This window comes from Coregonus clupeaformis, chromosome 29 (genome assembly GCF_020615455.1).
Source record: "Coregonus clupeaformis isolate EN_2021a chromosome 29, ASM2061545v1, whole genome shotgun sequence".
NCBI classification, from domain to species: Eukaryota; Metazoa; Chordata; class Actinopteri; order Salmoniformes; family Salmonidae; genus Coregonus; species Coregonus clupeaformis.
This window is the reverse complement of record NC_059220.1, coordinates 51,224,607-51,239,618: the sequence shown is the minus strand read 5'-3', so window position 1 is coordinate 51,239,618 and position 15,012 is coordinate 51,224,607. Positions and strand designations below refer to the sequence as shown.

The 15,012-nt window shown below is 41.8% G+C and overlaps 1 protein-coding gene across 2 annotated transcripts in view; it reads right to left on the bottom strand.

Moving 5' to 3' along the window:
• Positions 1-724: 724 nt before the first annotated feature.
• LOC121545191 (CAP-Gly domain-containing linker protein 4) overlaps positions 725-15,012 on the bottom strand; it is a 127,425-nt gene continuing 113,137 nt past the window's right edge. For both annotated transcript variants that reach the window (XM_041855649.2, XM_041855648.2), the window contains 3 exons: positions 3,890-3,954; positions 3,532-3,607; positions 725-3,030 (listed from right to left, as the gene is read on the bottom strand). In XM_041855649.2, the coding sequence (XP_041711583.1) occupies positions 2,643-3,030; positions 3,532-3,607; positions 3,890-3,954 (529 nt within the window). In that variant the 3' untranslated portion in view covers positions 725-2,642. The remainder of the gene's footprint in view (positions 3,031-3,531; positions 3,608-3,889; positions 3,955-15,012) is intronic.

Below are 15,012 nucleotides of genomic sequence, written 5' to 3'. Positions count from 1 at the left end.
TCGCGGAAGTTCAGCGTTATAGCGCAATTGAAATGTAAAGGTAATTCCCGATTGAGCCGACCTATGTAGCGTTTACTGTGAATGCAGTCTCCGCTAACTCGGGAACATTGCCTTTACATTTTTATCGCGATGTAGCACGGATCTTCAGTGCTACGGATTGAATCAAGCCCTTATACAGCTCAATTCAAACATCCATTGCAGTATTTTACACAGTAGCAGATAAGTATTGGTTTTGTCCATGTGGCAAATGCAAAGAACAGTGGCTAGACTCTTTCCCAGTTGAATTGGGACATACTATACAATATCATTACAGAGGCCTTTAATTGTTCAAAGTACATTTGCATAATTATATATTTCTTGGGGAAGTCACACATCTCGTAAACTCGCATATTTTTCGTGGGCCCCAATAGAGTTAGAGGTAGCCATGTAGTTCAGCATAAAACAGTGTGCCAGGGCAGTATTTGAATCAACAAAGAAAGGGAATAAACAATGTTATTACAGGACTGATGGAATCTGGCATCCAAATGAGAACTGTTGAGACCCATTTTGTAATCAAACAAAAAGTGTAGCAATTTCAATGTACTTTTTCTGTCCCCCCCTCCCCCAAGACATCTTTCTTCTCATCAGATAAACAGCGGAGGGATGGAGAGTTTGCTAAGAGACAGTCCGCCCACACGGGAGGTTCGGCACGCAGCCATCAAAGAGATGGAGGAGAAACAAACAGTGAAATTAGAATATAATCTTTATTAATTTTACAAATACAATTTTTACACTACGTGCCACTATTTCACAGTGAAACCCTTTCACTACAAACACAAATTATTCCAAATGTACACATGGGACATGACCAGAAATAAATCCAAAACCGTTTGCTGCCCACACACAGACTGCAACCAATGACTTTCAAGTGCATTTTAACTCGGGATTTCCGATAATGTATCATCCATGAAGACATTATAGAACCCAACAGTACTAAGTAACACTGTTACAGAAGTGACTGATAAGGCGATGACTGTTACATTAATGACTGTTAAGGGAATGACTCTTACAGAAATGTCACAACAATGACCGTAACAGACCTGACTGTTACGACAATGACTGTTACAGAAATAACAGAACTGACTGCGGATAAGAGCAGTTGAATTAGCATTCATACCACCTAGCTTCTTTCATCTCCAAACCTCAGGCGAATATCTCAGGCAATCATGATTTGTCCTACCAACGCGTTTCAATTGCATGGGGCCCAACCAGATCGATTAATGGTACATCGCATTCAGCATATGGGCTACTGTTGCGCTCTACCTTTTTAATTGGGTGGAACATGGACGTTTTGTTAAAGTCTCTCTTTTTTTTCTCCACAGATACAATCAATAGCTTGTTGCCTGCTGACTTGCCAAGACTGTAAACGTTATCTGTATAGAATTTTGGAATGCGCTTCACGTAAACCAGCTTTCAAAGCATTTTGTCATAAGGACGACATAATAGATGTCGTTAGCATGTGTGCTGATGTAAATGATCTTTAGACAAATCTTATGTCACACAGCCAGTTGGGTGTCCAATCTGACCAAAAGTAGCTAGCATACATCAATAGGCCTAGAAGTGTCACTTCAGTGTAGGATCATGTTAGCATAAATTGGCATCACTTGACGGCACTATACCAGTGCTCAAGTGGTGCCATAGCATTAATGGCTGAATTCCAAATCAACCCCTAGCCTATATCCCTTATGCACTCCTGTAGATCTGAAAGAGATTGATAGGTATAAGCAATATTTCTACCCAGCCAATCAGAAGGCAAGGTGAAGCTATTACCATATTGCTTCCACCTATCCAATCCTCTCAGATCCACAGCAGTGCCTAGGGTGCAGGAGCTGAGGGTCAATTAGCAATTCAGCACAAGTTGGCAGTGACTGCAGTTTCAAGTGAATACGAACCATCACAGATTCAGTGTTGGCCAAACACAGTGCACATTCTCTCTCAGTTAGGACAGTCATCAGTGAACCCAGATAACCCTGCATTATAATTACAAATAGGCTTATCCATTCCCTCCAAAGTGCTCAAATCCAGGGATATTTTAGTACCTCTGTACCAGGACATTGTCTTGCATTAAGGTGCTTAGCTGCGTTGTTGGCCAGGTTAGCTTTGATAACAGTTAAAATCTCTACATACAGTACAGAGTGAGGGAGCTTAGGGAAGAATGGAAGTATTAATTTACTGTATCTGATTTATACATATCTTCCATCGAATATAAAGTATAAATATTTCTGAAAATTATTTTCTTTCACCCTACCAAACCAAGCTATGACAATCAAAGCTTGTTGCCTCATACCTACAGTATGTTCAATAGCATGACAACTCTAGTAGTCTCAATTCGAAATGTAATTTATAGTTTTCTAGTGTCCATTGATGGTCAACGGGTAGAGTAGACAGGTAAAACAAAAAGGTAAATCAGCCAGGAAATAGGACAAACTAGTTGATGTGTAGTTAAAATGTCGGCTGGCCACACCACCTTAACATAAATCTTAAAATAAAACATTTCTTAAATGTATATAACAATATGCTAATAACTGATTAGGTAGTGTCGTTTTTGGGGGACATTTCAAGGAGCAAAATAAACAAACCCGACCCCCTGGGTCCTAGTGTCCTCAGCTGTTCTCGTCCACGAGCCGGGCGCCGTTAATGCCGCGGTAGGTGACACGGCTGGGCCTCACCAGCACACCGTATCCCGGGCGGCACATGAAATAGCGGCGGCCGCCCACCTGGCCGTCATTCTTGCCCTTGGCGGTGCGCAGCTCCAGGCCCAGCCACAGGCCTGGGGCGAAGTCAGCCTGGCCCACGTAGCGGATCAGGGCCATCTCCTTCGCGCTGCTCAGCAGCACTTGCATGCCCAGGTGGAGACGCACGGACGCCTCCGAGCCAGAGGAGGTGGTGGTGGTAGCGGTGGTTCCTCCGGTGCTTCCTGGGCCGCCTGTTCCCGGACCCCAGCCGCCACTCAGGGTGCTCCAGCGCCGACGGTGGGAGTTGGAACGTGACCTGAGGGGAGAGGGAGAGATAAAGATGGATGAATGGGATTAGAGGTGGAGAGAGAGGGAGGGAGGAAAAGAGGGGTGGGTATAGAGGGAGAGAGGCAGAGTAAGGTAGCAGAGAGGGAGAGAGATTGAGAAGAAATCAGGGGATGGAGAAAGGAGAGTAAAAATAGTGAAAAAAGGGCGTCGTGAAAAAGTGAGACAATGGACGGGGACGAACGTAGAGAGCAACAAGGGGAGGAAGGAAAGGAATGAGAGGGGTCAGAGAAAGATGTGAAACGAGAGAGGGAGAGGAACGCGAAGGAGAGGGATTGATCTTGGATTGCTTTCATACTCATTATAACCCTGCTATCAAGCATTGGCAATTCCCCAAAATGATAACTTTTGCTGACCACTATTGATTTTACCTCCGGTGGTGGGGGGAGTAGGGAGAAAGCGGAAAACGGTCAGGGAGGAGAAATGCAGAGACGTGGAATGTGGAGAAGAGTGCTTATGAGAAAATGGCCACCTGTTGACAGGACTCTTCCGGCTCGGCTCCTTCTGGGCAGCAATGGCCGTCGACGTGCTAAAGCTGCGTCTGATTCCTGAATTAATGACAGACATGTGTGAATACACATAGACACATTCACAAATATGTAGTACACACACAATCATACACAAATACAAAAATACAGATGCATGCACGTGCACACACACTGTGAAGGGTCCCAAAATAATTGTGACATGACGACAACTGTGTTTTCTGTCATTAAAATGCTATCTACTGCATTTTTCATCATTCAAATTCTATCATCGTTAAGTTTATTCAGCGTTTGTATTAAGTAAATAAATGAATAAATAAGGAACAAACAAGGCCAAAAACTCACTGGTAAAAGGACGGTTGAGACGTGAGGAGGACAGCTCTGAAAGACAATCCATAGAGCCATGGATCCTGTGGAAAAAAAATCAATTAAATAAAAACACATTGACACTAAAGCCTTAGTCTAAGACACACAATCTTTAAATCCCTTACTGAGTTCCGGAAACAGCAGCCTGCTTAAATAACACTCTACAAAACCGGCAGCGCTTTCTCTTACAGTACAAGGTTGGGGTCAGTTCCATTTAAACTCTAGTATAGTCACTAGACAAGGAATGAATTGAAATTCACTAAAATAATAGGGCAGGAAACAAGTCGTCATTTCAAATAATGGGCTATTTCTCCAATTAAACCATTGATTATCCATTAATTTCCGGAATGGAATGAGTCGAGATGGAATTGACCCCGAACTGCTATCCCTCCATCCCTCAACTCTCGAATAGACACAAAATAAATAAAACATTCGGTATCCCAGCACAAGGTGCCTGTCCAACTTGGTGGATGTGTTTGCCTAAGCCGCTGTGTGTCGGTGATAATAACTGGAGCTTTGAAAACCATTAACACAGAGGCAGGCGAAGTGGAGAAATTAGCAAAAAAAACTGCCTTATCTTGTTTGGAAAGCAGAAAAGGAGAGGAGAGAGTGGGGAGTGAGTGAGAGAAAGCAGAACAAATTATAAGAAAAAAGTAACGCCTTGCTGTTTGTTATCTAATGGGTCCTGATAGCTGCTGACAGGAAGAGAAAGACAGAGAAGGAGAGAGCGAAAGAGCGGCTGTTCTGGCTCTCGGTGATGGAGAGAATGCGAGAGGGAGATCTCTATTAGCCCAAGCCACAATTTAGCGTAGTGTCCCGCTTGCCCCGCAGTTTAATTAGAAAAAAAAAAAGAGGAGGGGAAGAATGAGAAAACAAGTGCAGTCCTTTCAGAAAACATTCCCCTTATCACACAGTAAAAGTAGGGTAAGAAGAAAAGTGAAAAGAAGATGATTGCAGGTGTGGAGCTAAGAGAGGAATGAGTGAGAGAGAAAACATGTAAGGGGGTAAAAAATGTACTTTAGCCAAATAAATCAACTTAAAATGGAACTTAAGTTAAACCTGCTACCTCATTAAAGCTAATATTTAACTTAAACCTGTTTTTTGTATTAATTTCCAGGTTTTTTCCCCCGGAAGGTCTGATAATAGCACAAGTCTTGCCACCAAACATTATTACTGTGCATTATAACTATTTGAAATCACATAAAACATTACTGTCAATGGTTGGTTTTCAAAATGGTACAACTCTTTAACAGTTTACGCAGACACTAGACCACTGTAAAAGGTCTTACAATTACAAAACTAGTTTATGAACTATATAATTATTTAAATTTGCACACATTTGCATAAAATGAATACATTTACCACAGTACCCAACTTCCACCATTATGTTTTTTCTGAATACAGTCGCAGGTAAATGTGAATGCCTCGCGTGCCTTGCTTTTATAAAACAGTTACCAACATATCAAAATAACAATAAATTACATTTTCTAAACTTTATTTTGATAAGTAAATTCATATATATAATGCGGTGAAAAATCTGGTTGTTAGTTATTTTGGTCATGTTGCTACAGACTCGACCCAGTCGTTAATTCTTCTTGCATAGTTGCTATAAACGGGTTGGTTGTTTAGCAACTAAAACTGACATGTGTGCAACTATGGGGAAAAATAGACGGGGTTGGCATAGACTGTTGACAATATGTAAACTATATTTATTCTCCACATATTGGAAACAAATACATTTGCACAATGAGCACTTGTTGTCTCTCAAATACATTGTTACAGTTGTTGGTTAGCTAGCTAGAGATTTTTTTTGCCATATTAGTATAGACATGACATCAGTCAAAACACTTCAAAGCAAGACATGGTATGAATAACAAGATGTATGTGGACACCCCTTCAAATTAGTGGATTCGGCCATTTCAGCCACACCCGTTGCTGACAGGTGTATAAAATCGAGCACACAGCCATGCAATCTCCATAGACAAACATTGGCAGTAGAATGGCCTTACTGAAGAGCTCAGTCACTTTCAACGTGGCACCGTCATAGAATGCCACCTTTCCAACAAGTCAGTTCGTCAAATTTCTGCCCTGCTAGAGCTGACCCGGTCAACTGTAAGTGCTGTTATTGTGAAGTGGAAACCTCTAGGAGCAACAAAGGCTCAGCCGCAAAGTGGTAGGCCACACAAGCTCACAAAACGGGACCGCCAAGTGTTGAAGCGCGTAAAACTTGTCAGTCCTCGGTTGCAACACTCACTACCAAGTTCCAAACTGCCTCTGGAAGCAACGTCAGCACAATAACTGTTCGTCGGGAGTTTCATGAAATGGGTTTCCATGGTCGAGCAGCCGCACAATAGCCTAAGATCACCATGCGCAATGCCAAGCGTCGGCTGGAGTGGTGTAAAGCTCGTCGCCATTGGACTCTGGAGCAGTGGAAATGCGTTCTCTGGAGTGATGAATCACGTTTCACCATCTGGCAGTCCAACGGACAAATCTGGGTTTGACAGATGCAAGGAGAACGCTACCCAATGCATAGTGACACCTGTAAAGTTTGGTGGAGGAGGAATAATGGACTGGGGTTGTTTTTCATAGTTCGGGCTAGGCCCCTTAGTTCCAGTGAAGGGAAATCTTAACGCTACAGCATACTAATATCTGGCTATATATTGCTTTGACCTAGCTAGCTAGTTCACGTTATCAACCAGAGAGACAGAGGTCTTACTTAGCTATGATTCCTAGCTAGTTGTCTAACGCTAGCTGTAAACAGTAAAGTTGATTTCCTATTAAAAGGCCTTGATGAGTAGAATAACTAGCTTGCTAATTAACGTCAGTATTTGAAAAAATCCAGTCCTATGATTAAATGTCTATCATTTAAAAATCATTATTTGTTTCTGGTAGTCATACCTGATGTGTCGTAAAGAAAAATTTAAATACACATTTTCTAGATACATTTACATTTACGTCATTTAGCAGACGCTCTTATCCAGAGCGACTTACAAATTGGTGCATTCACCCTATAACCAGTGGGATAACCACTTTACAAGATCAAGGATATCCAACTGTAACCCGCCAACACGTTTGAAAATATAGTACAACCACAATCAAAGTACAGAATAACACCTTTTTTTTGTACATTTACCCTTTTCTCAATATTGTAATATTGTAATAACATGATGTTCTACTGGAAACGTGCCTTTATCTACAGTGCATTTGGAAAGTATTCAGACCCCTTGACTTTATACACATTTTGTTACGTTACAGCCTGATTCTAAAATGGATGAAATACAATTTTTTCCTCATCAATCTACACACAATACCCCATAATTTATTACAAATAAAAAACAGAAATACCTTAATTTACATAAGTATTGTATGAAAATGTATGCACTCACTAACTGTAAGTCGCTCTGGATAAGAGCGTCTGCTAAATGACTAAAATGTAAATCAGACCCTTTGCTATGAGACTCGAAATTGTAAATTCAATTGATTGGATATGATTTGGAAAGGCACACACCTGTCTATATAAGGTCCCACAGTTGACAGTGCATGTCAGAGCAAAAACCATGCCATGAGGTCGAAGGAATTGTCCGTAGAGGTCCGAGACAGGATTGTGTCGAGGCACAGATCTGGGGAAGGGTACCAAAAAGAGTTCCTCTGTGGAGATGGGAGAAACTTCCAGAAGGACAACCATCTCTGAAGCACACAGCCAAGACAATGCAGGAGTGGCATTGGGACAAGTCTCTGAATGTCCTCGAGTGGCCCAGCCAGAGCCCGGACTTGAACCCAATCGAACATCTCTGGAGAGACCTGAAAATAGCTGCGCAGCGACGCTCCCCATCCAACCTGACAGAGCTTGAGAGGATCTGCAGAGAAGAATGGGAGAAACTCCCCAAATACAGGTGTGCCAAGCTTGTAGTGTCATACCCAAGAAGACTCAAGGCTGCAATCGCTGCCAAAGGTGCTTCAACAAAGTACTGAGTAAAGGGTCTGAATACTTATGTAAATGTGATATTACCTGTTTTTGCTTTGTCATTATGGGGTATTGTGTGTAAATTGAACAGGGGAAAAAAAACAATTTAATCAATTTTAGAATAAGGCCGTAACGTAACAAAATGTGGAAAATGTCAAGGGGTCTGAACACTTTCCGAATGCACTGTATGTACGTGGGTGTGTGTAATAACGTGTACATCTCCCGCCAATGCGACACCCCCAGGTGTGATCCCCGCTTTGAGAAGGTTTCTGGAAGAGGTTACCCACTACACCCCTCGCTACATGGAGACCAACCACAGAAGGAGGAGAGGAAGAGGATCAGCAATGGGCATCAGCAACAATGAGAGGTAGGCTACACCTGCAGTCAGACTGTTACTAGGAGGTGGTCTTTCTTTATCTCATGCCCTGATCTCTCATTCCCTCTCTCTCACCCTCCCCTTTCTATCTCTCCCCCGTTTCTCCCTCGCTCCTTCTCTCTCCCAGTGTGAAGGCTGTGTATAGTGAGCCCCACAACACTCTAATGGCCATTAATGAACACCCAGACCGGGCATGCCCACTGACTAGCCTCATTTACAGCTGCAACACACACACACACAGACTAAAGGAAGTTAAATGGGGCCTAATGGAGTGTACTGTAATATGGGATGATGTAGTCGTCAGCCCCTTTATTATTGCCAAAGTTAGTCTAATGTAGTGAACAGTGTTACAAGCTAATGTACAGTTGCTTGCGAAAGTATTCACCCCCCTTGGCATTTTTCCTATTTTGTTGCCTTACAACCTGAAATTAAAATCGTTTTTTGGGGGGTTTGTATCATTTCATTTACACAACATGCCTACCACTTTGAAGATACAAAATATTTTTTTTGGGTGTGAAACAAACAAGAAATAAGACTCTATAAGCTTGGCACATCTAGCCACTGGGATTTTTGCCCATTCTTCAAGGCAAAACTGCTCAGGCTCCTTCAAGTTGGATGGGTTCCGCTGGTGTACAGCAATCTTTAAGTAATACCACAGATTCTCAATTGGATTGAGGTCTGGGCTTTGACAAGGCCATTCCAAGACATTTAAATGTTTCCCCTTAAACCACTTGAGTGTTGCTTTAGCAGTATGCTTAGGGTCATTGTCCTGCTGGAAGGTGAACCTCCGTCACAGTCTCAAATCTCTGGAAGACTGAAACAGGTTTCCCTCAAGAATTTCTCTGTATTTAGCGCCATCCATCATTCCTTCAATTCTGACCAGTTTCCTTAATGGCCAAAAAGCTAAATTTTAGTCTCATCTGACCAGAGTATCTTCTTCCATATGTTTGGGGAGTCTCCCACATGCCTTTTCACGAACACCAAATGTGTTTGCTTTTTTTTTTTTCTTTAAGCAATGGCTTTTTTCTGGCCACTCTTCCGTAAAGCCCAGCTCTGTGGAGTATACGGCTTAAATGTCTTGGAGTGGTCCTCTGTAGCTCAATTGGTAGAGCATGGCGCTTGTAACGCCAGGGTAGTGGGTTCGATCCCCGGGACCACCCATACGTAAAAATGTATGCACACATGACTGTAAGTCGCTTTGGATAAAAGCATCTGCTAAATGGCATACTATTATATTATTATTATTATTAAAGTGGTCCGATGGACAGATACTCCAATCTCTGATGTGGAGCTTTGCAGCTCCTTCAGGGTTATCTTTGTTGCATCTCTGATTAATGCCCTCCTTACCTGGTCCGTGAATTTTGGTGGGTGGCCCTCTCTTCGCAGGTTTGTTGTGGTGCCATATTCTTTCAATTTTTTAATAATGGATTTAATGTTAATATTTTTTTAAACCCAACCCTGATCTGTACTGTTTGGAGATCTCCTTGGTCTACATGGTGCCGCTTGCTTGGTGGTGGCCCTTGCTTAGTGGTGTTGCAGATTCTGGGGCCTTTCAGAACAGGTGTATACAGTGGGGAAAAAAAGTATTTAGTCAGCCACCAATTGTGCAAGTTCTCCCACTTAAAAAGATGAGAGAGGCCTGTCATTTTCATCATATGTACACGTCAACTATGACAGACAAATTGAGAAAAAAAAATCCAGAAAATCACATTGTAGGATTTTTAATGAATTTATTTGCAAATTATGGTGGAAAATAAGTATTTGGTCACCTACAAACAAGCAAGATTTCTGGCTCTCACAGACCTGTAACTTCTTCTTTAAGAGGCTCCTCTGTCCTCCACTCGTTACCTGTATTAATGGCACCTGTTTGAACTTGTTATCAGTATAAAAGACACCTGTCCACAACCTCAAACAGTCACACTCCAAACTCCACTATGGTCAAGACCAAAGAGCTGTCAAAGGACACCAGAAACAAAATTGTAGACCTGCACCAGGCTGGGAAGACTGAATCTGCAATAGGTAAGCAGCTTGGTTTGAAGAAATCAACTGTGGGAGCAATTATTAGGAAATGGAAGACATACAAGACCACTGATAATCTCCCTCGATCTGGGGCTCCACGCAAGATCTCACCCCGTGGGGTCAAAATGATCACAAGAACGGTGAGCAAAAATCCCAGAACCACACGGGGGGACCTAGTGAATGACCTGCAGAGAGCTGGGACCAAAGTAACAAAGCCTAACATCAGTAACACACTACTCCGCCAGGGACTCAAATCCTGCATTGCCAGACGTGTCCCCCTGCTTAAGCCAGTACATGTCCAGGCCCGTCTGAAGTTTGCTAGAGTGCATTTGGATGATCCAGAAGAGGATTGGGAGAATGTCATATGGTCAGATGAAACCAAAATATAACTTTTTGGTAAAAACTCAACTCATCGTGTTTGGAGGACAAAGAATGCTGAGTTGCCTCCATAATAACACCATACCTACTGTTAAGCATGGGGGTGGAAACTTCATGCTTTGGGGCTGTTTTTCTGCAAAGGGACCAGGACGACTGATCCGTGTAAAGGAAAGAATGAATGGGGCCATGTATCGTGAGATTTTGAGTGAAAACCTCCTTCCATCAGCAAGGGCATTGAAGATTAAACGTGGCTGGGTCTTTTAGCATGACAATGATCCCAAACACCCCCCCCGGGCAACGAAGGAGTGGCTTCGTAAGAAGCATTTCAAGGTCCTGGAGTGGCCTAGCCAGTCTCCAGATCTCAACCCCATAGAAAATCTTTGGAGGGAGTTGAAAGTCCGTGTTGCCCAGCGACAGCCCCAAAACATCACTGCTCTAGAGGAGATCTGCATGGAGGAATGGGCCAAAATACCAGCAACAGTGTGTGAAAACCTTGTGAAGACTTACAGAAAACGTTTGACCTGTGTCATTGCCAACAAGGGGTATATAACAAAGTATTGAGAAACTTTTGTTATTGACCAAATACTTATTTTCCACCATAATTTGCAAATAAATTCATAAAAAATCCTTCAATGTGATTTTCTGGATTTTTTTTCCTCATTTTGTCTGTCATAGTTGACATGTACCTATGATGAAAATTACAGGCCTCTCTCATCCTTTTAAGTGGGAGAACTTGCACAATTGGTGGCTGACTAAATACTTTTTTGCCCCACTGTATATACTGAGATCATGTGACACTTAAATAAAGGCCACCTGTGTGTAATCTAACTAATTATGTGACTTCTGAAGGTAATTGGTTGCACCATATCTTATTTAGGGGCTTCATAGCAAAGGGGGTGAATACATATGCACGCACCACTTTTCTGTAAAAAAAAATTTAAGTTATTTTTTTCATTTCATTTCACCAATTTCGAGTATTTTGTGTATGTCCATTACATGAAATCCAAATAAAAATCAATTTAAATTACAGGTTGTAATGCAACAAAATAGGGAAAACACCAAGGGGGTTAATACTTTTGCAAGGCACTGTAGCAGACTGTATAACAGTAGTGTATGGTTCAACAATGTGACCATTATTAGAGACTGCTGGAGGGTAATATACTGGACCGGTATCTTGTTCAATGGAGTCGAATGAAACCTCTCTTTCAGGAATTGGCATCAGAAAAGAAAAGCAAATCAAGAAAGAGGTGTACAGCAAGGCACAATAGAGGTGAGCATGTCGCCATCTGTCTTTATGACCTCATGCTACAGTACAACTATCTCAGTGATGCTAAAGGCCTTTGCAGACTGTACATCGGATTCAGTCTTTTACAATTACACGTCACACTGTGCGATGTCACCACATTAACATCTTGTTAACAATCTGGACAGATCGTACGATTTGTGCCAGTTCTGTTATCACATTCTGCGATTGGTTTGCGATGCTACGTCAGCCATTGTAGGCTACGTCAACTATAGCAATGTATTTAATCTGCGCTTGTGCCAGCACCAGCAGCGCAAACCTCTCTCTCTATGCTTATGTACGAGTGAAGTGAGTTCGGAAAAACTGAAAGTAGGCCTATACATCTTAGAAATTGTTTTCACATACCGAAGTTATATGTTCGAACTCAGAATAAAATATGCTTCCCCAAAATAACATGGTCGTTGTGGTAGAACGTTTGTTTTCATTGGCGATTTTGTGCATTTATCAAAATCCCATCAAGTAGCCTGATTTCAGATGTGTCATGTAAACAAGATTATTAGGGAAATATTTATTATTGCACAGAATGTAAATGTTAAAATCAAACTTATATTCATCTGACTATTCACAATAATCGTATTATTGTATGCATATTCAGTGCAGCCCGTGTTCCTATTGGTCAGTCACCGGGATTGGCTCGTAACACCAGCCAAACTACACAATAAAGGCAAAACAATTCTGACGCTGCCAGAACTTTTGTCGGAGCCTACCACGTAGTGGTACTTAATTGGCAGACCTAGAACCTGTCACATTGAAGAGCCATTAAATAGTCTATAATGCGCACCACTGTGGCACTCAACTCAAACAGCAGTGTGTAGCCTACTGTAGCTGCTGGCAAAGTAATTCAAAGCCTCTACTTTATCACTCAGGTCAAGATGCAACATTCCAGTGCTACTATTTTTGCCATGCAATGTTGTTATTAAAACAAAAAAATCAGACAACCCGTAGTAGAATAGTTTACCCATTCACCTAGTCGGCTTGTTGTTGCGTGTTCTATGTGAGAGAAATAATCCTCTCGAGGCGCATTCAAATTGCGAGAGCCATAGGGAGGGAAACGTATTCTGACAAGCAGTCGATGCACAAAATTTCTTAATGCAATCACGGGAAAAAACTTTGAAAGCAGTTTTAGCCTTTGTTAAAAGTCCCAGTTTTCCATTGCTACAATTTTTTTTATTTACTCCTTCAATTGTGCGATTGGCATCGCTTTACAAATTCAGTTACAACCGGAGTTTCAAGCATGTTTAGGAGAAGCTACGCAACAATAATGATGGGCCGTTCTTTTTTGATGAACGTCGGGAACCGAATCGCATGTGAAAGGAACGTTCATTTGGCTCCCTGATTTGCATACTGTTACTAATGCTTTTTAAGCTCCAGACATCGACTATCTGCAAATAAATTATAAAAACATTCTCTTAAGATGGTAATTCCTCAGTGCAGGAACAATATAGTGAGGAGAGAGCCTCATTCTGGTTGGTCCATGCTCATTTTTTCAGTGCGGAAATTGTTTGTTATTGCAGGCCATCTAATAATTTGGTCGGGTAAACATTTCTTTGAACTCGCAGTTCACGATCAGACATAAAGGTAGGCAACGTTTTAGGCTTTAAATTAGAGATGAACAATTGATTTATGTTTTTTCAACGTCTAAGCATTACTCAGTGAGGAGCCGTTTGGGAGCCAAATGAAAAGGCCTGTTTAGGTGAATGGAGCCAAATGATCCGACTCACATGAAAGACTCGGAATGCCCATCACTATGCGACAGAGCTCAAAAGGGGACAATGGCGTCCTAAAAGTGCAATGACACACTTCTAATACAATTATTTATACTGTAAATGTATCATTAATAACAAATCAGGATGTTGTGTCCAATAGGGTAAATGCAGATGGACAAACCCCATGCTTCAGCATACAGTTGAAGTCGGAAGATTACATACACCTTAGCCAAATACATTTAAGTTCAGTTTTTCACAATTCCTGACATTTAATCCTTGTAAAAATTCCCTGTTTTAGGTCAGTTAGGATCACCACTTTATGTTAAGAATGTGAAATGTCAGAATAATTGTAAAGAGACTGATTTATTTCAGCTTTTATTTCTTTCATCACATTCTCAGTGGGTCAGAAGTTTACAAACACTCAATTAGTATTTGGTAGCATTGCCTTTAAATGATTTAACTTGGGTCAAACGTTTCGGGTAGCCTTCCACAAGCTTCCTACAATAAGTTGGGTGAATTTTGGCCCATTCCTCTTGACAGAGCTGGTGTAACTGAGTCAGGTTTGTAGGCCTCCTTGCTCGCACATGCTTTTTCAGTTTGGCCCACAAATGTTCTATAGGATTGAGGTCAGGGCTTTGTGATGGCCACTCCAATACCTTGACTTTGTTGTCCTTAAGCCATTTTGCCACAACTTTGGAAGTATGCTTGGGGTCATTGTCCATTTGGAAGACCCATTTGTGACCAAGCTTTAACTTCCTGACTGATGTCTTGAGATGTTGCTTCAATATATCCACATAATTTTCCTTCCTCATGATGCCATCTATTTTGTGAAGTGCAACAGTCCCTCCTGCAGCAAAGCACCCCCACAGCATGATGCTGCCACCCCCGGGCTTCACGGTTGGGATGGTGATCTTCGGCTTGCAAGGCACCCATCTTTTCCTCCAAACATAACGATGGTCATTATGGCCAAACAGTTATATTTTTTGTTGCATCAGACCAGAGGACATTTCTCCAAAAAGTACGATCTTTGTCCCCATGTGCAGTTGCAAACCGTAGTCTGTAGTAACCGTAGTCTGTAGTAACCGTAGTCTGTAGTAACCGTAGTCTGTAGTAACCGTAGTCTGTAGTAACCGTAGTCTGTAGTAACCATAGTCTTTTTAGGTTATGTCCCCTGTAGCTCAGTTGATAGAGCATGGTGCTTGCAACGCCAGGGTTGTGGGTTCGTTTCCCACGGGGGGCCAGTATGAAAATGTATGCACTCACTAACTGTAAATTGCTCTGGATAAGAGCATCTGCTAAATGACTAAAATGTAAATGGGACTCGTTTTACTGTGGATATACAGTGGGGAAAAAAAG